This window comes from Rhinolophus ferrumequinum, chromosome 6, assembly GCF_004115265.2.
Source record: "Rhinolophus ferrumequinum isolate MPI-CBG mRhiFer1 chromosome 6, mRhiFer1_v1.p, whole genome shotgun sequence".
NCBI classification, from domain to species: domain Eukaryota; kingdom Metazoa; phylum Chordata; class Mammalia; order Chiroptera; family Rhinolophidae; genus Rhinolophus; species Rhinolophus ferrumequinum.
The window spans coordinates 22,196,555-22,222,887 of record NC_046289.1 but is presented as its reverse complement, the minus strand read 5'-3'; the positions used below and the strand labels follow the sequence as shown (position 1 = coordinate 22,222,887).

General features: G+C 45.8%; 1 protein-coding gene across 2 annotated transcripts; it reads right to left on the bottom strand.

Moving 5' to 3' along the window:
- Positions 1-1,017: 1,017 nt before the first annotated feature.
- On the bottom strand, positions 1,018-21,047 carry ANGEL1 (angel homolog 1). 2 transcript variants are annotated; one of them, XM_033109292.1, is made up of 10 exons: positions 20,884-21,039; positions 17,537-18,112; positions 16,375-16,601; positions 15,869-15,938; positions 14,841-15,274; positions 12,500-12,626; positions 12,082-12,192; positions 4,772-4,841; positions 4,076-4,239; positions 1,018-3,316 (listed from the first exon to the last, which is right to left on the bottom strand). In XM_033109292.1, the coding sequence occupies exons 1-10, from the start codon at positions 20,945-20,947 to the stop codon at positions 3,156-3,158; spliced, it is 2,004 nt and encodes a 667-aa protein (XP_032965183.1). In that variant the 5' UTR covers positions 20,948-21,039; the 3' UTR covers positions 1,018-3,155. The 2 variants fall into 2 exon arrangements, with proteins under 2 accessions (XP_032965183.1, XP_032965184.1); XM_033109293.1 differs by having other exon boundaries at positions 1,019-3,316; positions 20,986-21,047.
- Positions 21,048-26,333: the final 5,286 nt, after the last annotated feature.

Genomic DNA, 26,333 nt, shown 5'->3' with positions numbered 1-26,333 from the left:
GAAAGGCTGTTATGAGGAGCTTGGGGAAGCAAGAAAAGTAGAGGAGCTCCTCAATTTACCTACCTCTTTGGGATTTCTATTTCCTCAGACGTAAAGGTAATGTACGAGTATGAACCCCTGAACTGCCACGTCAGTGCTACTGCCTACTCACAGTGGAAGTGGAAGCCTGTGTAAACTTGATACAAGTGTTACGCACATTGTGCACGACTCAGGCTAATAGGGGGAAACCTTCCAGGGCAGGAAAGGGGTCTCCGGGGATACTCCTCCAAGCTTAGGAGCTACACGATAATTCCCAGCCCACAGGCCAATCATCCAGCCTGGCTCTGGAGAACCACACACCCTCAACTCCCACCAATAATACTCTGGAATTCTTAGCATCCCTTGCTTGCTAAAAGCCAACCAATGCAATTTCAGATCTGAAAATTCCTCACAAGTGGAAAAGATTAATTTCCATTTCACCAAGATATGTGAACGGAAACACAGGGGTTAACGTACCTAGTCACTAAGTGACCAGGCCAAGATGACAAATGGTATTCCTAACGCCAGCCTTTTTCTTTCCACTGAATCCCAACCCAGGTGGTTCAACAGAAGCACGCAGGTAGCTTTAAAGAACTCAGATTCTCAGAGACTGACTCAGAGCTGTGCAGTCTGGCTTTCTATTCAGGTGAGGCAAAAAACCACCCTTTTTTAGGGCTTCCCATGGGCATATGGGCTTGTGGACTTGCTGCTTAAGGAGGAAGACAAAAGTACCAGCAGAATGAGACCCAGGGAAGGAAGAGAAACCTTTCCAGCAACAGATGGCCCACAGCTCAGCCCTGGCTCCAGAATGCAGAAGAGACGATCAAAAATAGATGCTCAGCAAGAAGCATCTGCCGCACGCACCATGCAGCTGCCACAGCTTTGACTAGGAAAACGCTTCTCACCCCACTTTCCACACAGACCCTCCTGAGATGCAGTGTGGTCTGGGGTGGGGGTGGGGGGTTGAAGGGGGAAGGTAGGGCGGCAGCAGACGGAACAAGAATGAACGCAGCTGAGAGAGCTATTCTCCTCTGGCCTGGCAGGATGGAGAGGAGAGCTGCACCGCCGCCAAGTCCGGGCAGGAGGCTTCGCTCAGGCCATTTTCCCCCCAGGCTTCAGCGCAGTGGGAATGTGCCTCGGTGACCAGAGGGAGATTCCAACACCTTTTTCAAGCCGATTTAGGACTTGAGACCCCATCCCAGGATCAGTCTCTTCCTCTCTGCCCACCTCATTCTCCAAACCTTCTCTCCCCTGTGCCCTCCGGGATCCTTATAAAATGACCAACAGCAGAGGGGGAAGGTAAACCTTTATTTAGAAAAGAGAGTTTAAACGACCATTTAAAACCCCCATTTCATTTCTAAAACGGAACCAACAAGAAAACAAACAAAAAAAGATCATCTATCAAGCTACCTGCCCCCGCCATCTTCAGCCGTTCTTAAACTGCATTTCCTTTCAGAAGGGAATAGCGATGGGCCTAATCCTGGAAACCAGCAGGGCACTGTCTTCAGATCATGCCAGGAGGTGCCCAGGGAGAGACAGAGTGAATGGTGGGCTGTAGACAGACAGGCCCAGGGCTCTGACAGACACATGTCCAGTACCCAGGAACAATGGTTAAAAATACACACGAATAGATAAATACCCCAGAACCTAGGTGTAGAAAGTTTATAACCTCAAATGCAGCAGCAGGATTCAAGCTGGATCTTTGGCTTTCAAAACCCGAAAGGGAAAGGACATCAATCTCTGGCTAAATGTCCCTAAGTCCAGCCTCTCACCTACTCCTTCAGTCCTTGCTGGACACCAAGTGAGGCATCAGCAAGTCCAATCTGCAGAGGAGCTGGCCCGGAACACCCCAACAACAAAAGATTAAGGCATGAGGGTGACATGTGTGGGCACGGGAGCCCCCTGAGTGGGCCAGGTACCCCTGTGCTAGGAGAGGGAGAGCAGAGGCAGCAATGAGCAGAAATCCTCAGGCACTGCCACCTTGAGTCCTTGAATCAGTTTTGTCCAAGGCTACCTTTCTACTGAGAAGGTTTGGCCTGAGCTAAACAGCAGGTTTTCTAAGGAGAGAATGGGTGAAAATGGAAGTGGCAGCCAAAAGTCCAAAGTGGGAGGAAAGGACCAGAACACTGCTTCCGAGGTGTGCAGAGGAAGGAGAACCAGTCCGAGGTGGACAGTCCTAGCTCAGCCTGCCTGCTCTTCCCCTACTGGGATTTCCACCCTCACCCCAGTTCTGCAGACTGTAGAGTCCAGTGAGACAAGAGTTTCCTGAAGGTTCTTTCTCCTCATCCTTAAAGAGTTTTTTACCTCAAAACACTATCGCAGCCCACTGACCCCCCACACAGGGGTCCAAACCTTTGCCCGGGGAAAGGGACTAGCCCTAGAGAAAGTATGACAGGCCTGCGGGGTGCTGTGGGCAGGGAGTGCCGCCCCGAGTCTGCTGCTCCAGGATGTGGGGCCCAGTGGTTCCCAGAGCCCAAATGATGAGTGTGCCCTGGCTGGCGTGATGAACGCCTACTGAAACATGGAGGCTGAAAGGAGAGACGGCTCCATGGTCCTGTGCTACCTGGCATCACACAGCTACCAGGTCATGCTCTCTACCTGCCCTCGGCCAACAGCCCCAGTGTGGAGAGCGCGCTGATCAGAAGCAGGCATGGCCGCACAGAGCAGTCCCACCTTGAGACGACGCACACACACTACACACAGGTCGTATGTGTGTACCTGGCACGAAGGCTGGGCCCAGAGGTGGTGAAGGCAGGGAGGTCAGATTAGAAGGTACCACCAAGAAACGGCCTAAAAGCAAATAACCAATGAGATCAATAGCTCCCGCAACCCTGGTAATTAAAAATCAAGGGGGAGCACTGGATACATGGAGGGAAGGCGGAACCCCCCTTCCGCCTCTCCCAGGGCCACTGAGTATGTGGCACCAGATTAGGAAGAGGTTGGGTGGGGCAGGGATCACGGGCAGAGAACATGGACAGGCCTGGAGAAAACCTAACCCAGGGAAAACGGGAATAAGGAGGGGGAAGGGAGGGGACGGAGTTTCTTGGCTCTAAGTTTCCAGAAGCATGGGATATTTCCACAGTCTCTGATTCAGTGAGCTCTTCTGGAAGAGAAGCTCTCTTCCCCTGGGAGCCCTGTCATGGGGCGGTGACTTCTATCCCGAAGCTGGCCAGCAGGCAGAGGTGGTCTGAAGAGCAGAAGGGGTTGGGTAAGCCATTGGCAGCCCAGAGAATCTCTTCAGAGAGGAGGGAGAGACGGCCCAGGAGCTTGAGAGTTCCATCTTGATACAACCTGCGATCTGGGCACAAAGTGGAAGCCAGTGGGTAAAGCAGCCACAGCCAGGCTACACAGGGCAAGCAGGGCTTGTGGAAGCTGTGCCTTATGGAGGCTGCACCCCCTGGCTGCCCACCCTCCCTCCCTCACCTCCTCCTGCTGCCTCTAGCTGAGACCTCATTTTCTCAGCTACTCCATGATACATCAATGTATGAAGCAGGGTGGGTTCCGAGGACGGGGGCAAAATGGAGAGTATATGCCCAGGCCCAGCACTACAGATCTTCTGATTTTCCAAGAGAAACAGGAAATCCAGATTTTCCATATAAAATCTGATTTGTAAACATAGGTGATCAATTTAAACATTTTAAATGACGTGCTGTAAACAAAATAGACGTGGGGCTGGTAGACTGTTACAGCGTGACTACCGGTGTGGGGTGAGGCCACAGGAAATAGTTTCTAACCTAACCAAGCTCTTCACTAACCAGCTGCCACTGAACAAATCCAATAACCTCCGAGTGCTCTATTTTTACCTCTGAAACAGGGATGGAGAGTGCTGTTCTGCCCACCACTCTCTAATACTACAAGGATAAGAAGAGAAAGCGGACACATGGCCTAAGGGCCATGTGATGAAAATGATCCGTGCCAGGTAGGAATGAAATCTGCTCCTTTGCTGGTCAAGCCCCAGCTGCCCGAGCCATGCCACCCAATGTCTGGCCTATCATCAGCTGTTCCGAGGACTCTTGGGGTGGCTTCTAGGAACCCAGGATCCACCCACCAGGCTTACCAGTTCTGTTCCCATTCTCGCAGGACTCAGCTGAGAAGAAGATGTAATCCACCGTCGTTCCAAGACCCAAGGGCATTGTGGTGACCTCTGGGCGGCCAAGCTGGGGCAGGAAATGCGTATATACCGAGGTCAGTTGGAGGCAGTGCCGGATGGTGCCTGTGGTCCTACAGGGATGGAGGGGAAGATGTCAGTCAATAAACATTACGGAATGATTTTCAGCGTCACTTTCTCTGTGGGCTTTATAAAGCCTTTTTAGTGAATGATCTCAAAGAACTCAGTCTCAGCAAAAATTCCTTGCCTTGCTAATAAGAGGCTGACAGTCTTAGCTAAAGTCAGCCTAGAAACATTTACACTCAGTCCCCCTGACCGTCCTCACCCCCACTCACCTCGTGGCACCTGGGCGAGTGTACCTAACATACCCCTGACCGTGAGTCGGCAAGCTCCTCTGTGAGGCCAAACTCCCTTGAGGAAAAGTACATGGTGAGAAGTAAGTTCTTCATCTGCAAGGACCTGGGTGGGCCACCTCTGGCCTCTGCACACCTGTCTGTCCCTCCAGAAGCTTAGCAGGTATTAGGGGGAGAGAGAGCTCAGCAAAAAGAGCTCCCCCAAATTAGCCTCAGGAAAGCCTATGGGAATCTCTCTCATACACTCAGAGAAGCTGGAATGCAAGCTGAAGGGAACAGGAAGGAAGGTTACCTGGGGCAGACAGGCTCAGGCTCAGACGTGTCTTCCTCAAGGACTGACTCGGCCCAGCCAGCAGGTCGCTCTGTAGAAGATGGGAGAGAAAGAGGTTTTATCTTTCCCCGACAGTGAAGCGGGGTCAGGACCTTGCACCTTGAAATCCCCCTCAGGTCTTTGACTGGGTTGCTCCAGAAGGAAAAGGGGAAAAAAAAGAAAAGGTGAGGGGAGGAAGAAAAGAATGGACCAAAGTCAAGAATCTCAGGAAGGCAGACAGACAGAGGCCTCGAACATAGGCATTGCCTTCCTTGGCTCAGCACCTTTTTTGGAAATTAAATTTTTAATAGGTAATATATTCACGTGGTACAAAAATCAAAATGTAGAGAAAAATATGAGTAAAAAGTCTCCCTTCCACTCCAGGTCCCTTACCACGAATTCCCTTCTCCAGAGACAACAAATGTTAACCAAATTTCTGGTGTATTCCTCTAGAGATTTTCTATCAGACACCATCCACTGTGTGTGTGTGTGTGTATGTGTGTGTGCACATACACCTGTACACATACACATGTATGTATACATACTTATGCACACATGTATACACATGTATGCACAAAGAAAAAAGACACGCATTACCAATATCAGGAAAGAAAGAGGGGATATTATTATAGATCCTACTGATTTAATGGGTGTTATGAACTGAATGTTTGTGTCTCTCCAAAACATGTTGAAATCCTACCCCCAAATGTGATGGCATTAGGAGGTGAGGCCTTGGGAAGGTAATTAGGTGATGAGGGTGGAGCCCTCGTGAATGGGATTAATGCCCCGTGCAGGGGAAGCCAGAGAGCTAACATCGTACTTAATGGTGAAAACAACAACAAACAGGTCTTACACTTCTCTGTTTCAAACTTAGACAAAGCTAAAATAAGCAAGACAGTGAGGACAGACAAATAGATGAATGGGATATAACTGAGTCCAGAAACCTATGCGTCCATGGTCAACTGATGTTGCATAAAGGGAGGAGTGAATGGAAAATAACTGCTAATGGTTAGGGGTTTCCTTTTGGGGGTGATGATCTTGGTGATGGCTGCACAACTCTGAATATACTAAAAGCCACTGACTTGCACACTTTAAATGGGCGAATTTTATGGTATGTGAATTTAATCTCAATAAAGCTCTATTTAAAAAAAAAAAAGGTAAGGGAATGTTATAGATAACATCATGCCAATAAATTTGGTAATTTAGATGAAATGAAATATTCCTTTATATGCCTTACATTTTCCGTTAAATGAATTCGTTTTTTTCTTTTTGTTGCTATTATAGAGTTGTTTTCATTATATTTTAACAAATATGTCATTATTTCTCTGTATGAATACTATGGATTTCTGTGTATTAATAGCTTCTTTCCAGAATTATCATAATGCTTATAACCGTTCTTAGTTGATTCTCTAGGATCACCAGTTGTACAAGGGTATTAGCAACAAGTAATACTTTACCCCCTCCTTTCGATTTTCACTTCTATTTTCTTACTTATGTTTCTATTTTCTACTTCTGATTATGTTGGCTGTTATCTCTGAACTCAGCTGAATACTGACAGTGATCCCGTCACCTTTGCCTTGTACCTGACTTTGCTACTAGAGTGTCTTCTTTAAGCAAGATGCTGATTTGGGGAACTGGGATAAACTTTTCTTTTCAGGCCCCAGGCAGATCCATGCCCCTCCCACTCCCAGCAGCCTCGGCGCCTACCTCCCACCGGTGGATCACTGCCACCACCACTCGCTCTAAGATAAATGTATTTGAATGTCATAAGGGATTATCTATTATTTCCTTAATTTATGAGGGCTCTTTTTAAAAGAATCTAGAATAGATGTTGAATTTTAACAAATGTCTCTGACAGCTATAGGATGCTTTTCATATATTTAAATAGATTTCATATATATATTAGCATGATAAATTATATTAATAGATTTTGCAATATAGAGCTATCTTTATATTTCTGATCAACTCCATTTAGTCATGGTATATTGCTCTTTGAATGTGCTGCTAGATTCTGTTTCCTGATTTTCTAGTTAAAAATTTTTTTGCATCAATATTCATAGGGGAGAATATTAGAGTCTGTAGTTTTCTTTTTCTGTGTAATTGTTGTCAGGTGTTGGTGTCAAAATACTTGCTTCATAAAAATAACTTGGTCCCTTTCTTCCTCTGCGCTCTGTAACAATTTAAATAGTAGTGGACAGCACAGTGGTCAGACCTGAAGCTGAAGCTGAAACATACTGCATGTCAACTATAATTTTAAAAAAGTAAAATTATATACACACACATACACACACACACATGGTCACAAGATGTTCAGTAAAGCATAGGGAATAGAGTCAGTAGAATTGTAACAGCTATATACGATATCGGAGAGGTAGGAGACTGGCGGAGGAAGGGTTATCATTTTGTGAGGGGTGTAAATGTCTATTACATTGTTTTGCACACCTGAAACCAATAAAAAAAAATAGTCGTAGAATTACAGGTTCTTTAAAAGGTTTGATGACATTCTCCTATCAATCTGAGCCTGATATTTTTGTGGGACTGCATCTCTGAGAACTTTTAAAAATTTTTCCCCAGGTGGTAGGTAGTCTATTTAGCTTATCTCTGTCCCCTGCAATCATTTTTAGTAAATTACATTTGCTAACATTAATGTATACAACTAAGTTTTCAATTTCTTTTACACTTAGTTGACCAAAGAACCCCCTTATAATCCTATGAATTCTTGCATAGCTGGATACTTTGGCTTACTCCTCCCATGCCCCCGTAAGTAGGTTAGCTAACGGACTTATCTAATTGACAGCTGTTTTGTTTTTCACCCAAACCACCAATGCTTAAGAGTGTATTAGTTCTATTATTTTTCTGTTTTCTAAATTATTTCCATTTGTATCTTCTTTCCTCTGCTTTCTTTCAGTTCCTTTGTTCTTTTTCCAACTTATTGAGTTGGATGCCTAATTTACTCACTTTCATCTTTTCTTATTAATATAGTTCTATGATTCTAAATATTCTATATAATTTTATGATTTTTTTCACTGAACACTGTTTTAGCTAAAATCCCACAAATATATGGTATTTTCATTATTGTTATTTTCTAGATATTCTGCAGTTTATTTAAATATCATCTTTGGCCCAAAAGTTGTTTGAAATTATTTAAATGTCCAGATGATAGTATTTTCTTTTTGTTCTTAATTTCTATTTTTACTGCAGGTATGATCAGAGAAAGTTGACTATACTACTTCTACGGTTTGAAAAATATTGAAGTTTTTAGGTGGTCTAATATATGATCAATTCTTAAGAATTTCCTATGGATACTCAAAAAGAGGTCTGTGCTCTGCTTTCAGTGTTCAGAGTTTGATATTATATCAATCAGATTTGCCATACAACATGCTACTTATGTCTTCTATGCTTAGTTATCTTTTATCTACTTGATCTGTTGGGAGTGAGAAAGAGGCATTAAAACCTTCTACCCTTGAGCAGGACTGAGACAAAAGTGTTTTTCTTAATGAGCCACTGATGTAGTCAATTATCAAAACTCACATTATAACAAATGCTGTGCTAAGAATTTTGATTAACCTTTAAATAAATGTTACTTTTGGGGGAAAAAAACCAAAAACCTTCTACCTTTAGTTATTTTCTGACTATTATTCTTTGTTAAATCCTGCAGTTTCACTTTGTGACTGTTGATGTGATGTTATTTGGAGCATAAATATTCATAACACTAGTATCTTCAATTTGAGTCACATCCTTTACCATTATGACATGCCAGAAATATCACAGTGACCAGCAGGATATTGAAAATGGTTTCCCTCAACCCCAGGCTCTGCCCGCACAGCACTGTGTACAGACAGCACTGCTCTGGCCGTGGCACAGGACTCGAGGCCTCCGCATGCCCCACGAGGCCACAAGAGCTCACGGGCCACAGCTGCCTCTACCTGAGCTGCAACACCTTCCCGGCCCATTCAGCACCCAAGCCAGCAAGCAGCAGCCAAGCGAGTAAGTTGTTCTGTAAGTACTGCAAAGGGGATAATAAGCTCTGTCATGCATGGGCCAGAGGAGATGCTGGAGGCAGAACTTTCCTGGTTAGAAAACTGATCAGACAGCCTTTGCTCTGTGGCCATCTGGTCAGTTTGTAAATAGTGGTTTACAAAAATCATCTCTTAGCGATTGTTTTTTTTCCTGTAACGCACTTAACAGGGCACACGGTTTGTTGGTAAGTGTTAAAAGACCTGAAGCTCCAGAGTTCAATGTAAACATGTAAGTGCTCATGTGAAAGAAAACACAATAACCCATCTCAGTGACTTTATGAACCATAGTGGAAAGAAATCACTGATAACTGAAAAAAATGTGTAATGGGGGGGACTTAAAATTTAGATACTCTTCTTATGAATGATTGCCTCACAGAAGGAGTTGGGGAGAGCAGAAATCACAAAGTTTTTTGTTATGCAACTTGGGGGTGATGTAGAATGCTCCGGTGCAATGCCATGCCAATGTCAGCTTGTGGAAAAGTTAGGCCATCACTGCCGAGCGCAGCAGCTCCTTTTGCAACTTGGATGTTACCCATTAAAGCCAGTTGCAGTCAAGCTGGCAAGTTTTGATGTGCACAGCTAGGTTGGATGACTCTGGTGATGCACTGGAAATATTATTTGTTAGGGACATCTAAACACATCCTCTAGAAAAAAGACTATGCACTATGATCTCCTTATACTGGGCTGGAGTCTTTCTACTCATGGTCTAAAAATGGTGGTAGCTTTTCAGATTTGGGGTCTTTAGATGAGATTCATCAGGAGCCTGTTCTGCCCTCGGTGGGGGTACTGAACAAATGCAAGGGCATGTTCACAGTGTGTGGTGGACGGGTGGGTTTACCCAAATTTAACCTCGATTTTGAAAATACCACTGTTATTTTGCATTGTTAGTCAACTGGGTATTTTCCCCCTATATAATAATTCTACTTACAAAGTGATTGTCAGTATATATTGTAAAGGTTCTTGGTTTAATTTTATTATTAAATTGAAATGTTTATGTTTCAAGTACAGCACTGATTTTTTTTTTTAAATAACCTATTCTTAACAAGAAATTAAATACCTGTGTGGGCTCCTACCACTGTTTAAGAGTTTATAATCTTCAAGCACTGAGCCACTGCTTGCCTGCCTGAGCCCAACTGACACAAGCACGTATCCCAGTGCTTGTCACATGCCAGGCGCTCGGTGTATGGTCGCCTTCATCACTTATTCTTGCTATTGCCAGTTACAATAATATTTTACCTTTGCAATTAAAAAAATGGAGCCATTGAAATGTTCGCAGCTCTGTGCAAAATGCCACTCAAATTAAATTCCTACAAGAAAAAACAATTCATTGCTTACCACCACTCCTTTTACTATGTGTTTTCCAGTCATTGCTTGGTTGTCTTAAGTTAGTCTTCTAGCATCTCTTCAAGAAAGGCTTTTGGTTGAGTATAAAATTCTTGATCCATACCTTCTTTCCTTGAAGCCTTGCTCATCTGTCTTCTAGAGTTGAATATTAATGTTAAGAAGTCTGAAGTCAACCTGATTCTTTTTACCCTTAAAAGTAGCCCAATATTTTTGGTTTAACTGCCCAAATGATTCGTTTACCTTTTACTTCTAGTAACTTCACTAGGATATCTCAGTGTTGATTCTCCTATGGCATTTTTTACTGAGACATGGTATATCCTCTCGATCTGAAGAGTCAGACCTTTTCGTCTTTGGAAAATCTTCCCTGAATCACACCTTTAAATACGCCCTTTGTGCCACTACATTGGTTTTCTTCTTGGTGAACTCCAATTATGCGTATGTTGAATTGCCTTATTTTCCACTACTGTCATTTGCTCTCTAGTGCTTTCTATCCTTTTACTTTCTTTTTATTTTGCTTTCCCCACCCTGCCCTCTTTTATCTTGTTTTCAGCAGTTATCTATTCTCTCTTGTGCTGCATCCAATTCTGTCTTCATTTTATGTGATTTTTAATTTTATTCCATTTCTTTCCTCAGCTTTGCAGCTTACATTTCATATTCTGATGTCTTGCCATGTGTCTGATCTTATTTTAAAAAGGAAATTATATTATTTTTGTGCTCTTATTTTATAAAGGCAATTGCTTTATTTTTTTATTTATGGGAAAATAATCATAATTCTCATATGCTCCAAGGCAAGAAATTTTACCTTTGAAGTATTCTTTATTTGCCTTTTATTTTTCCTGTTCCTTCCATCTTTTTCTCTTGTAGTCTTTTAGTATGGTTCCTTGCAGTATTTTATGCTGGTTCTTTTTGGGCAGCCCAGCTTTGAATTAGCTCAGGTTCTTCTACCAGCTATTTGTACAAAGTTTATATAAGGGAAAAACTGAGCATGCATTCCAAATAACAGGAATTTTCCTTATGACACAGGGTTGTATATGAGTCCTTTTAATCTTTACTTCTCCCCAGCCAAGACAGATATGCAGTTCTGTATCTCATCTTCCCTCACCACTTAAACAGACTGCTTAACGCAAATATGGCTTGATTCGTTGATCAGTCTTTCCTCCATTGCCTCTTAGGACCAAAACGGGTTCAGATAAACTCCTATCACAACCTGTGTATCTTTTTCTTGCTGATGAAACAATGATTTTGGTTTTGTGCCTCAAGGTGCACTCCGCACCTTGGAGAAATGCACTCTGCGGTTCTTTTTAAGCTCCTTAGAGCCCCACAGATAAGTCTCTCCATACTTCTTCCAGCACCCCTGCATGACCTCCAGTGCTTCTTGCAGCTATTCCGCTTGTGTTGTGGTTCATGGTTCCAGATATCTTCAGATCTCCAGTTTTCTCAAAGATGGAGTTTACATTTCTTTTTTCCATTCTCCTTGTTGCTTTGGAGTTTCAGAGACAAGAAGGGTAGAATGTCAAGTATACTCTGCTACGTTCAATCTGGAAGTCCTCAGTATGAGTAACTTTTTATTACAACCAGGACTACTGTCATCTTATGATTTTCAAAGCCCTATCATGTGGATCTGCTTTCCTATATACGCTGTATACATGCTAGTTACTAGCAACTTAAGCCTAACAAGGTAAGTGCCTACTGAAGGTCTCAGAGCTGATAAGAACCCAAGTCTTGATTCCTGGTCTATGTTCTTACCACACTGCACATTCATGCATGCAGAGGGCCACTGAACTCCACTGACCTTCCTTCTAAGCACACTTATTACCAGAAGCTGATCTTTAAGAATTATACCTAAGAAAGACTAAGAATCGCATAATTGACAGATAGGAGGGGGTGAAGAAGAAAGAAGACCAAGCAAACCAGTTTAGTTCTCATTACCTGGCTTAATGTCTGTCACTCCTTCCATAAAAACCAGTCCTACTGGTCGCTGACAGGCGATGTGGCAGAAGCGGAAACGGAGCAGGAAGTCTCGGCTATACTCATGTCTCTCTGTAAACCAAGAAAAGCCATACAGTGAAAGAAAGGAAGAGGAGCCACATGCTGAGACCTCCTTAATATCAAGAAGCTTCCGGTGTAGGGACACAGAGGAAGTCTGGCTCTGAAGACAAAGAGGCTTTTCCAATAGCTATGATTTCAAGTTGTCCATTTCACTGGGTGACCATGAAGAGGTCAGTGAGAAAAACAAAGGAACTTCCTAAGAGAATTGAGAAGGTTGCATTATGCATCACTGAGATGCCAGCTTTCTCCCAAAATGAGCTTGGAGGCACAGCCACCCAAGAATGTGGCACATGCTCACCTGATGTCTTGGGGTGACAGGAGGTGACATATTGACAGCAATCAGTGATGCCCAGGGAGCTGGGCCACAGCGGGGCCTGCAGCTTCCTCTGGTAAAGCTGATGGGAGAAGTCTTCCTGTCCAGATACCTACAAAGAACGGGTGGGAATGAGGAAAGCGAGATGGAAAAAGAGAACAGTTCATGTTTTGGGACACGCGGACAAATGCGCGCACACCCATAATCATACACGACATACATAATGTAAGCAAAATATGTAAGTCTCAGGGGAAGGTTAGAAATAAGGAGATAATTAAAACTGTTATTTTTTTTTTTTTTTTCTACAAACACTGACATGTCCATGAGACAGGAATGAGGGGTAGGAGAGTGAGGTACGTGAATCAAAGAACAGAACTGTGTGAATACGTGCTCCCCTGACTTTCACCTCAGAAAACCCTTCACAATTCTCCACAGGGAACGTCAACTTTCAGGGGCTCTAATGTGCAATGGGAAAAGGTTTTATCCTGATCTTTGCATCTTCTGGATCAAGGTCTAGCTTCTAAAGCCTATTACTGGGAAACCACGAATCAAACTGAACGGGAAATACTCCACAGCACTTTACCATACGTACGTCACCATCCTCCATCAATGAGCAGCGCAGGAAAGGACAAAGCATAGTAGGGGAAATACTCGGCAACACCAGTCGTCTGTACAACTCCAGTGTGCAGCACAATTCCCTTTATTTCATTCACCGACAATAAATATTTCAGTGCCAACTATGTGCAAGACACTAGCTAAGTGCTGGGGAGACACAATCTCTTCGCCCTTAAAGGATGGAGATGTCCAATACGCCATCCGAAGTATTGGAATTTACGGGCCGTTTACTAGCTGTGTGACTTTGAGTGAGTTAGTTAACTCTCTTGGGGTCAATATCCTCTACTATCAAGTGGGATAATACCACATATACTTAAGAATCTTGATAATACTAACCACTACCAAATTACTGACTGCTTCCTTTGAAGCAGGAACTGGAAAACACTTTATGTGAAGTATTTTATTTAATCCACCAAACAAAAAAAGAAATCCTCTGAAATAGGTTGTCATATCCCCAGTGTAAAGATGAGGCAATGGGGCTTGAGGAAGGTGAGTAACTTGCCCAAGGTGGCACAGCAGGGATTTGACCTCAGGACTGTCTGGCTTCAGACTGAGTGCTCCTCATCATCACGCCTAATGGTACCTGTCATGAGGTAGGCACTTAGTAAATTACTTTGCCTATTCCCTGAGCTCCTTAATTAAAGCAACTTTCTGGCAGGATCATGCCTTTCTCTGCACACATGGCAAGCAGGACATTGCTGGCATTTAAGTAACCTCATTAAAATAAAAGCCCAAAGTGCGCTACAATAATTCAGTCATTTCGTATCCTTCCTCCACTGTGCCTTGCCAAAAGTGAAGCAATAGCTGGATCAGTAAGGGCAAAACGGAGGAACAGGGAGATTAAGTGACATAAAAAATTAGCACAAGCTGAACGCCCATCAGCATGGCCAAATAAACTATGATAAGCTCTGAGGTATATATGCTATCAATATTAGCAGTTAAAAGGGATGAGACAGATCCATGTATACGCCATCAAGTGAAAAAACAAAGCGACAAAAGGAAATGTACGGTAATGTACCGTGTTTATAAACACACACAGGACAGACTATACGCCAGCTGTTAGGAGCAATCACAGCAGACTAGTAATGGAGGGCAAGAGCTCTGAGACCAAACCACCTGGTTACAAATCCTGGCTGCACCACTAACAACCTGCAAGTAAGCCAGTTATCGAACTTCTCTGTGCCTTCATTTCCCCATTTATAAAATGGAAGTAATTACAGAAACTGTGAAAATTAATGTGCTAATACATGTGAAGTGCTTAAAATAGCGCCTGGCACACAGTGAGTGCTTAATAAATGTAAATTATGATTAAATTATCACAGGAACAGAGATTATCACTGTAGATGCATACAAAACGATCTGGAAGAATACCACCAAACTTCAAAGTTATTACTTGACTCTCAGGGGAGAGGCAGGGAATGTAGGTGATAAGAGGCGCTTTGGCCTTACTTTAGGATGTTGCAATTCTTGCAAGGATGTTACTTATGTATTACTTATAAACTGAAAATAAATTAATGATAAAAACGGAAAGGATTCCACCATGCCAAAGGCACTCAAGCGCTCCTAACTTCCAGACTTTGGGGACAAGAAAGCAGGAGGGAGCCAGAGCAGGTGTAACGAGGCCCCTGCCAGAGGAGCAGCACTGGATGCCAACCCCCAACTCTCTCCCTAGGCCACACTCCCACCCCCGCAGAGGCCTCCCCCATTTCACCTTCCAGGCTGGCATCCCATGGTATTGGAGCTCTCCGTCCCTGATGAAGCTGTAGAGAGGTGAATCAGGGACAGAATTCAGGTCCCCACACAAGATGATGGGGCAGTGGCTGCCATCTGACAACCTGGCCACCTTGTCCACTTCAGCCAAGAGAATGGCCATCTGGGCCAGCTTCACATCCCCCCGGCGTGGGTTGTACAGGACGTGCGTATTTGCCACACATAAGGGGGCCACCGAGACTTGCCCCAGGCCTTCTGGGACTAGTGGCTGCAGCAGCAACACTAAGGCCACGTTATCCCGGTTGAGGAGCTCCAAGCCAGGCCGGAAGTACTCCACGGGGCTGGCACAGAGCAGATGGAATCTCGTGGGCTTGTAGCAGACAGCACAGCCATCTGTCTTACAGCCGGTCCTCCTCTTGTAGAAACAGGTAAAGCCTGCAAGGAACACCCCGCCCAGAAGAAGGATCAGCGTCCTCGAAGCCATCATCCCTCCAATCAGTGGCAGTAAGTAACCCAGCGTGTGTGCGTAAGGCATCGCTCTTGCCATTCAGTAAGGGGAGGACCTGCCCTTGCCAATTCCTTCGTCCTGCAGAAGCTCCCTTATAGCTTTAACCAGATGACCGGGAGGCTCTAAGGGGAAGGACAAAGATTATGAAGCAATGTAAGTTGATAGGAAAAGCATGGAATCTGAAGTCAGACCAGTTGGTGTGCTAGCTCCACGACCTACCAGCTTTGTAGCTTCGTGACCTTGAGCAAGTCACAGAAAATTGGAGAACTTCAGTTTCCTCATTGCAAAATAGGCATAATAATTAATACTCAGCCTCACAGGGTTGGTTACTTCAAGGATCAGGTGGCAATATATGGCACAATTGCTTTAAAATTGCAGAACTCTGCTTTCTTTCTCACCTGCACAAAGAAGGAGCTAGCTCACAGGTGAGACGGGGGACTTACTAACACAAAAGAAATAGATGGTGTCTTCAGGAGAGAGCAGACAGGACGGTAGGAAGAAAGAGCAGAGAGCTGCATTACCCATCATTCGCAGAGAGGGCTCCAGCTGCTCCCAGTAGTGGTCTTCCTGGACTTCCTGGAGACACAGGATCTGGGCAATGGACAAGGAAACCCGTCAGTCCAGAGTACCCAGAGTGCTGAACAACTCCCACTCGAGGAGCAGGCCCGGAGGCCAGGTGGGAAGCTGCTATGGGCACTCCCCACAGGGCTGACTCTTCTCAGGCAGCCACCCCCAGCAAGGACAGGCCCCAAGTTAAGTTGAGGAGACCAGACGCATGCTCTGGATTTTCCCAGTCCTTGAATCCTGCAAGTCTCCCTCCCTGCATAAAGGTGCTGGAAAGCGCACCTAGGGAGAGTCTTCTCACCGTCTGCCAAAACTCATTTACTCCAGGCAGGCAAGCTGCAGTCCTAGGCATGACTCCAGTCCTCTGAACGGCTATGGGAATGAACTCATTTCCTAAGAGCGTTGGGAAGCCGCCCAGGTCCAGAGCAAACGCAAGGTGCACTCCACCCACCCCCTCACTCACGTCTGGGTCCCAGTGCTGGAATTCCTGCATGAGGTTTGCAAAGCGATAATTCCAATTAAGGATATCCGGGTGGCAATGCACATAGAGCTCGGAGCTCTGCTGCATCAGGTCCTGGGCCAGAATGTTATAGGACATCAGAGTGAACTGGAACTGAGGGCCATCCCCTGCCTCCAGGCCCTGGGCATCTAGCTGAGTAGAGAAGTCCTCCCATTCTCGCCACAAGATTTCTGCAAAGGGTAAGAAGAGGTGCACAGCTGCATGTTACCCACAGGGCCCACCATCTCCACTCTTGACTCTGTGTAACTGTGTCTGAAGTTCCTTTTTTCATAGTCCATGTCACCCATCCCTCTCTGTGGTGATTTGAACAGTGCTCTAAGGACATTCTCAGACTAGACAGGAAGCTCCACAAAGCCAGAGGCCATCTTGGCCTGTGCACCACTATATCCCCAGTACCTAGCGCAGTACCTAGCACCTAGTACATGCTCAATAAACATAGGCTGATCATTTCTCACTTGTGACAAATCCTTGGGTCTCTGGGGAATTATTCAGAGGAATATGCTTAATCGTTACCTGAGGTTAAAGACATTTCTAGAGTAATCTCAGCCTTGGGTATTTTCTAACTCTACACCTGGAGAAGCCTGTAGGGTAGAAACCATAACGTGTCCCCTATCTCCCGTAAAGCATGGAGCTGCATAGTAGATTCCAAACCGACTTGAGCCACAGAACTCATTCTTCAAATTTTAATGGAAGCCCAATATGTAGCACAAATAAAACTGGAGTTATTCTGGTCGAGGCAGAGAGTGGACGCTTTCCACTCTCCACCCCCACCCCCCACCCTCCCCAGAAAGCCCTTTGGTCACCTCTAGAGAAACAACAGCACTGAGAATCAGAACTCGGGGCCACTCTCTGTTCTGCCTCTAACCTAGTGATGTGACTTAGGCATGTCCCGCTACCTCTCTGCACCACGGTTATTTCATCTGAAAGACCACGGGGCTGGTAGAGATGGTCTCTAAGGCCCCTCTGTATCCGACATGGGCAAGATTCTCAGAAAAACACAATGCAGTGGCCGAGCTCCCCACCAAAAGTCTTCTTCAGCAATCGCTCTGCCCACACACACCACAACCTACCACCCTGGCTCGCTCAGTCCATTGCCAAGACTCACCATGATAGGGAATTTCCATTGGGGGAGGCTGCAACTGCTCCAGGCCCTCAAAGGACCAGATGGGAGCCTCTTCCTGGGCCATAGGCTCGGGTGCTATGCTCCAGGCCACGACTGCAGGGTCCTCTTCCCACTGCTCTGCAGTCAGGGCACCCATTGGGAGGACAGCACAGTTTGCATACTGGAGACCGGTCTGCATGGGGACAGCTGCCCACATTGGGCCCTCGACCTCTGGCAGTGGCTCCTCTCCTAGCACCTCAAGGAAAGGCTCCTCCAGATTCTCTGCTGCCCGCAGGTCACTCAGCTGCCTGCTGGACCACTTATCCTCTGAAGCAGCATCCTGTTCTCTGGGATTATCCATCAGGAGTGCCAGGCTGCTCTGGGCTAGTCCCTTGTCTACTAGGGGACCCTCGCTCACAGTTGAGAGCACCTGGCTCGACGTTTCTTCTTGCCACTGCTGCAGCAGGCCCTCACGCTCCTCCTGGTCTGGGCCCCGAGGAGACATGGCAAAGTCACTCTCTACCTGAGGGGACGAGCTCTTTGCCAGGAGGGCATTTTTTCGACATGTGAAGAAAGCATCTAAGAAGAGAGCCAAAATACCATGTTATAAGATGACAACATCACCCAGCCACGCTCCTCTCCCAAGTAGATGTGAATCCCATTCAAGCAAGAATCATGTGCACCTTGCTCATCATTGTGTCACCACCAAGCCCAGCCATTTTAGTGCCTGGAACATCCTTATCATCCGTGTGCCGTGTTCACTGTGTGCCAGGCACTGTTCTACGTGCTTTACAAGTATTAACTAACTGATACGGTTCAGGATCTGATAAATGTTCAGCGCAGGAATGAAAGAATGGCTATCCCACATAATCTAGGACAGAGATGGTCATAGATAACACACCTCTTTATCTAGAGGTTAAGACTCCTACTAGATCTCTGGCTCTAAGAGCCACATTACATCAGAACCAGAACTTGATCGTGAATCAGAACTGCGTGTTATGGCCTAGCACTGAAATTAACAAAACTATATGACCTTGGACAATGCCCCTAGTGAGATGGACTCACTCTTGACTATAAAATGGGGACAAGGGGAATCTGAACTCGATAATCTCCGAGAGCTTTTCCAGTTCTGTAAATCCTCTAATTTATGAATGCGTTCCAAAAGAAAAAGTCCTAAAGTGGACAAAAAAGATGTCTCAAAATCTATACAATTTGCTTCTTAACAAAGGCCTTTGGTCCTCTTCTCAAAGCTATTTACTCTACTCATAGAGGTTCACAAACTTCATTATTAGCTTCCCCATTCCATAGCAGAACAGGGGCTGTAAATCAGAAGGGGCCAACAACTGAGAGCAAGAGACTGCTGTCATCTCTCTGCTACAGCAGCCACAAATGACAGGCAACAGCCAAGAAAGCAGGTGGGAAAAACTCTAAAATTAGAGCCCCCAAATTCCAAGCACAGTATTTTGGTGCAAACACCCCTACACTCTAAATCACTTAAGTTATGACACAGGACAAGTGACATGCACCATGCTGACCCTCAATCACCAGCCATTCATTGTATCAGCTCTATTTTTTTTTTAAGGCAAGAACAGTATCAGAATGGTTCAAATGTTGAAAGACACGGTCTTATTTATGGCTTGTGTGGATTTACATCTCTCTAAACAAGCAGTTTTCAACCAGGGGTGATTTTGCTCTTAGGGGATATTTGGCATTGCTTGGAGACACTGTGGTTGTCACACTGTGGGGATGCTACTGGCATCTAGTGGTTGGAGGAAAAGGATACTGCTGAACATCCTACAGTGCAAAGGACAGCCCCACAGCAAATTATCTAGGCGCGAATGTAATAGTGCTGAGACTGGGAAAGCCTGCTTTAAGCCAGCACTCCCTGGCTTTAGTGTCAGGAACTTGCTCCTTCCCTGCTCCGTAAGACATCCTGTATGTATACCAGCTGGCAGAGTTTCTTTGGTTTACATGTGTGCTGTTACTAGTTTTCAAATTTAGGTTTTTATTGGTGGTAGTGGTTTGTTTTCAGCAGCAGAATCCTTTTATTTAAAGGAAGGAAGGAAGGAAGGAAAGGAAGGAGGGAGGGAGGGAGGGAGGAAGAGAGAGAAAGAGAGAGAGAGAGAGAGAGAGAGAGAGAGAGGCTGTAAAAAGTTAATTTAAGTGGAATTACTTTAATGGGGGCGGGGGAAGATGGCCCCTCTTCTGAGATCGCTAAAACAATAGTCTAGAAACCTCTGGACTAGTATACGTCACTAAGGTGCCATTATGGACATTGGGAGCGCTCCAGAAATGACAGCAACATGGTTTAAGGAATGTGATTTAGCTCTCTGGAAACAATTACTTTTGTGGAGTTTCTCGTTCCTCGGAGTAAGTACACACAAGCCATTCCTAAATTGAGGGCTGTCTATATTCTGAGCAGTGTGCTTAGCACTGGAGACAGGCTGAGCAAGACAGAAATAAACATTGTGCCAGACAGAAATAAACATTTTATATGAAACCTATATATATATATATATATGTAATATAAATTACACACCCAGAAAGGAAAAGCACAGAACGCACAGTTGGAGCCCTCATTTATAAATACTTCTTGGCCCTGTCCTGCTCCCTAAATTGTCAGAGAAGAGCCTGGGAGTTCTGTGGGGTCTCTGGGAGGAAGTGATGGTCACATAAGAGCTTCGGGACTTTAAAGACCAGGAATGAAAAAGCGCAGCCAGATCATGAAAAAGTGAAAGAATAACTCTCTCTTCTCTCTCTAAAGTACCACCTGGGCCTCCACGCCACTTCATCTCTAAAGGCTAAATGCACGGGAGGCTGCTTCAAAGCTGAGGTTTAAAGGCGGCTCTGGATTCTGAGCATCCGTTTTTCAACGCCAGACTCCGCCGACAGAGGGGAACCGAGAGGCAGCTGTGAAAGGTGTGGAGTCAGGCCAGGGAAAGACAGGGACGTACAGGTCTTCAGCCCACGTTGCCCCAAGGCCGACTGGCCCCTACCCAGAGAACTCGGACATTCGCCTCGGCCCCGAGTTACCAACCCTCTCCGACACCCCCAAGGCAGTGACTCAGCAGACCCCAGAAACTTTCAGCACCCCCGGAACCAGGGAGGGGCGGCTTCTGCCCCTTCCCCAGCCCCCTCCGCTTAACCGTGGCCCAACGGCACCAGGCTCCAGGCGTGAGCAGGGGGCCACCCACGAGGGCCGAGGGCCAGGCCCGGGACCCATGGAGCCGAGGGCCACCATGGGCCGGGGGCCACCTCCCCACACTTGAGCCCTGCTGGGGAGGGCGGTTCGCTCGCCGCCTCAGGCGCCGTGGGCCTGGCTCCCGCCTATCAGCACGCGGGGCCAGTACCTGAGAGGGCACGGAAGAGGCGCGCGGCCGGCAGCAGCAGGTAACACAAGCACGACGCGATCATGGCCGGAACCCCGCGCCTGCACCCACCACCCCTCTCACCGCGGCCGGCTGGGGCTCCCGCAGCTCGGCCCGCCCCGATCTCGCCCCGCCCCGGGGCCGTGTCACGTACATAGCACCGCAGCGCTTCAAAAACAACTTTATTGGGAGCGTAGGGATACACGTACGCCCGCGCGGGGGCGGGGGCGGGGGCGGGGGCGGGAGTGGGAGTGGTGTTTCCATGGCAACGGACGCGGCCTGCTCGCCGGAAGTCATCCAAGCGCCAAATTAAGTGCCTTCTTGAAGGCTCCACAGTATTATTCAAAAGTCACTTCTGCCACCTAACTAGGGGTCCACCAGATAACCTCTCCGCCCCTCGGTTTCCTCATTTGTATAATGAAGAGCTGGACTTTCTCTAAGGCCTCACCCAACTCTGAGTTCTATAATCTCACTCTTCTCAGCTCAGAAAGAGGAGAGAGGAAGTTGTTCCCCATTTTTCTTTTTTTCCTGACTCTACTACTGTCTTCCCCAGCTCAGATTCTAAGTCACAAAATGAGTCCACATCTTTGTCTTTCTCATCCTGTTCCGAAAGGGCCCTCTTTTACCACCTACTCTGTAAAAAAAAGGGGGGGAGGGGTCTAATCAGTAAGGGAGTCAAGAAAGGGGGAAAAGAAACTTCCAAAAGGGCAGGGACCAAGTCTGTGTCTTTGATTGGTTGGTTTTCATTAAGGTGTCTCTCTAATGCCTACAAGAGTCTCAGGCACATAGTAGGAACCAAATAAATCTTTGTTTACGGATTGAACAAAGCATATGGTCACTAAATTAAGGGCAGGACTTCTATTAATTCTACGCTACCCAAAGACCTCTTTGAGTCTCCCCCATCTCTCACCCACAATCTTCTGCCCCAACTACCCTCCGAAGAAGGGAGGAGTGTATAATGCTACCAGTTTCAGTACCCTGTGTCTGAGCTGTGCAATTTTCAATTTGTGGCTGGAGCCTCGGTTGTTCAGGGAAGCCTTCTGGGGAGTCACCAGATCCAGGACCAGCTGGGTACATCATAACACTGAAAGGCTAAAAGGAAGCAGAAGGAGAGTTAGTACGGTGATCTTCCCACTGTTTTCCCTTAGCTCTAGAAAAGTGTCTGCCTTCAGGTAATAGCACTCATGCCTTGGCCTGAGATGAAGCAGAGGCTCCCAGGGGCAATCTGAAGGTTGGGAAAGCTCTTGGAAACTCGTGAATAAATGTTACCTAAGGAGCCCCCAAAGCAGGCCCACTCCTTTGATGTGGCTTAAATAAACCTTCCTTGTACCTTCCTGCCATTTTGTCTCAATAGTTACCCAGAAGTCCAAGTTCCAAATCAGACCCTAAATCAAAGTGCTTAGCTAGAGGCTATTTTTATCATTTTGTGAAATTAGGGTTTCCTTATCCAGTTGGAAAATGTCTTAAAAATATAAATTCCTAGGCCCTACTTCCAGGCTTTTGATTTAACAGGTCTGGGGTGGGGCCCTTAAACACTGACCAAATTATTCTCATGTACGTTTTGGAACCACTGATGAAGGACTAACCTCAACTGGGCTATTCAATTCATGTGTGGGCAAAATGTGTCAGGCCAACTGATGCCATGTTCTTTCAGAGGCTTTTCCTGAGGCCAATTAAGCAAGGCTGCCCCCTTTTTGTTTCCGGATCCATAATCAGCTCTGTTGAAAAGTGTAGGGTAATGTGAGAATCACAAGCTTTGGAGTTAGACCACCTGAGTTCAGATCCTAGTTCTGCGACTTCCTACCCATGGAATTTCTCCGGTTACCTAATGTCTTGGAGCCTTAGTTTCCTCACTGTGATTGACCCACGGTGAGCTCTCAAATGCTATTATATTTTTAAAATTTAGGCCCAAAACAGCTCTGGGTACTGCTAATGTAAGGTCATCTTCCACAATCCCTGGCAGAAATAAGGGCCTTCCAAACTGTAATGTCACATTGCTAAGCAAGCCATAACTGCAGATTCTAAGAAGACGTGGCCTGGAGAAGTGCCACAGGCTTCCTGGGTCAAAGGAACATTACAAGTGTAATCTGTACTAACTGCAGCCTCATTATGTCAAAAATATTCCAAGAGAACGGATGAGCCCCTCAATCCACCCCAACTAATAACAGTGGAGGCAATGATAGACGTCTGTGTCCACTGAATGGTTTCACGAGTGCAGACCTGTCTAACTGGCAAGTTTTGCAATACTGTGAGGGGTTTAAAATGTTTTTTTAGAGGCAAATTTTCTGTATATAGGAAATGTAAGCCCTTGAGGGTTTAAATTTTACTTATGCCAACAGATAGGTATGGAATTTCAGCACGGAGGCTGCCTTTGTTAATTCATTGGTTAGTATACCAGGTGGCATAATTCTTCCTTCCAGATTGCAGAGACTACTGACCAAGGCCCAGAGCAGTGCTGCCCAGGAGAAATATAATGGGAACCACACATGTAATTTAAAATGTTCTAGTAGCCTCACATGAAAAGTAAAAAGAAAAAAAAAAAAAGCAGGTGATATTAATTTTAATAATATATTTTATTTAACCCCATATATCCAAAATTTTAGCACTTTAACACGTCAATATTTAAAAAGGAAATATTTTATGTTTTTTTAAAAAGGTTTTGTACTAACTCTTTGAAATCCAGCATGTGTTTTATGTGGATAGCACATCTCAGCTCAGATTAGCCATATTTCACATTCTCAGTAGCAATAAGGGGCTAGTGGTTACATATTGAAAAGCGCAGGTCGAGAGGGCCCAAACAGCCTCTTAGACAGGATAGGTTGAAAAAACTGTCCATGTTTAAATTAACTCTTATAACCTGAGACCCGTACATTCCTAGTAACTTGTCTTCTCTGAGTCTAATGTTTCCTCTGGGATCTCATGATGTATGGCTAGATATTCCCAGAATGAGCCCGATTGATCTGAGTTGATGCATTCGTTCACTCACTCATTCACTAATTCATGCATTCACGACCTCCTTAGTGATCTATCAAGCACTCATCAGTGTCTTCCCCAGCCTCACCCCTGTCTTTTCTCGACCTCAGGTTCACTCCTCTCTCATTGAAGACCCTAGCCCTGAACTCATAATATTCCCTACCTCAAGTTTTCCCATCACCAATGTGGATGAGCCATCCCACATCCTAAAAGGTCATTGTCACCACCTCCTCCTTGATCTCATTCCCACTGTGCTTCAGACACCCTTGATATGTCACTATTGGGTACTGCACCACCTTTGAAATCATAAATTCACACACACACACTGATGGATCACCCTGAGGTTTTCTGCCTTTCCTACTTTCACTTCTGCACTATCTGTTCTTTAACGTTATCAAATCCCTGAGTTCTGTATTCCGCCCTCAAGCTTCCCCCTCCGTCATCATTTCTGTCTCCATCCAACACGGAATCCCTATGAGCCGTATATTAAATCACTCTCTTCCCAATATCAACTCTCATGCCCACTGGTCTTTGATTATACCTGCCTAGGTTCAGTAAAACCACTCGTTTTTCTTGGCTCTTCCATCCGGGCTACTGAGCACCGGTGCGTAAAATTAACAATCACACAAATTGGAGTTATTAGTGTGCTGGTCTCCAACCTCACTTCAGCCCTCAACCCTCCCCAGCAATCCTGTGTTCTTAATTAGCTTTCTCTCCCATTTCCACAATGACCATTCTTCTCAAACTTGCTGTCTTATTGCCTTCCTTCCTGCTCTCTGGAGATCATCTCCCTATCAACTTTAGGAAAAAAAAAAAAATAGAACCAAGTGAAAAATTCTCTACTCCCTGTTGCCACACCAACACACTGTCCAGCCTGCATCACCACCTTTACTTCTTTCCTTCCCAACACCGTGGCTGACCACTCTGCCGGGTTTGGAGTTCCCTTCCTTCTGCCTCCTCAGAGATTGTGCCCCTTCGGGTAACCCCTCTTCTTTTCTTCCCTGACTCCTTCCATCAACATTTAAACAGTCATGCTCAAATTGGGCGGCCGGAGGGCTCAGTGGGTTAGAGCGCGAGCTCTCAACAACAGGGTTGCCAGTTTGATTCCCACATGGGATGGTGGGCTGCGCCCCCTGCAACTAAAGATTGAAGACGGCAACTGGACTTGGAGCTGAGCTGCACCCTCCACAACTAGATTGAAGGACAACGACTTGGAGCTGATGGGCCCTGGAGAAACACACTGTTCCTCAAGATGCTCCAATAAAACTTAAAAAGAAATAAAAATAAAAAATAAATCAACATGCCCAAATTGCTCCTATGTTATGAAACCCTCCCTCAGCCCATGCGCCTCCCCCCAGCCATCCCTCCAGCTCCTCACCTCTCCTTCACAGCCAGGCTTCTTGAAAGAGTTGTCTGTTCCTGCTGTCTATAGTTCCTCCTCTCTCTCATTCATCTTCATTCCACTGAAATATAGCTACCCCTTTCACAACTCCACTGAAACGCCCTCACCCAAGTTTCCAGTGCCTTCCCTGTTGCTAAATTCAACGGACGCTCTCCAGGCTTTATTATTTCTTGAATAGTCTGCAATTTTGCATGCCCCCCCTTCTTGTAAGATTCTCTTACCTGAGTTTCTGTGACATTCTTGTTTTCCTTCTAACTCTGTGGGCATTTTGTCCCAGTATCTTTCATATCTGTTCCTCTCTGAACATCCCCCTTTTAATGATGGTGTTCCAAAGATTTCATCCTTGTTCTCTCTCCTCTCATTTTAAAGTCCTTCCCTGAGAAACTTTTACCACTCCAATGGCTTCAAGTACCATCCATATTCTGACAACTCACATATCTACATTTTAACCGCTTTCCTGGGACACTGACACAGAAATCCTTTTGCCTGTGAACCTCTCCAGTGGATATCCCAGGGGTACCCTAAAGATTCAACATACACAAAGTTGCTCTCATCACCTTCCCCAGCCATCCTGCAAAAACCACTGCCTGGCGCGGCTTCCCCTTCTTTATGAATGGCACAATCATCTATCAAGTTATACTGGCCTGCTGCGTTTTCTTCTCCCCTTTACTGTCCTATCTGATTTATCCCCAAGTCTACGTGGTTTGTCCTTCTTTGTATTTGTTTGGCCAGTCCACTCTATCCCTGCAGCCACTGCTAACTGGTGTCGATCCTCTTCCTAGCTTCAGTCCACTCTCCACCCTGCCGCCGGAGCAGTCTTTCTACTATGCAAGTCATGCCAGGCCCACTGCTGCTTCAAACCTCCCTGCAAAGCCCCACTGTCCTCGACTACAGTCCAAACTCCTTAGCAGACCATCACAGGCCCTTCGTCGCTGGCCTCTGCTCACCTCCCATCTCGTCTCTCAGCTCTTCCTTCCCACCACCACTCTCCCCACAATGAGAATCACACTCCAGTCTCACCAAACTACGCGAGACTCCCTCAGCACACCGTAGGGAC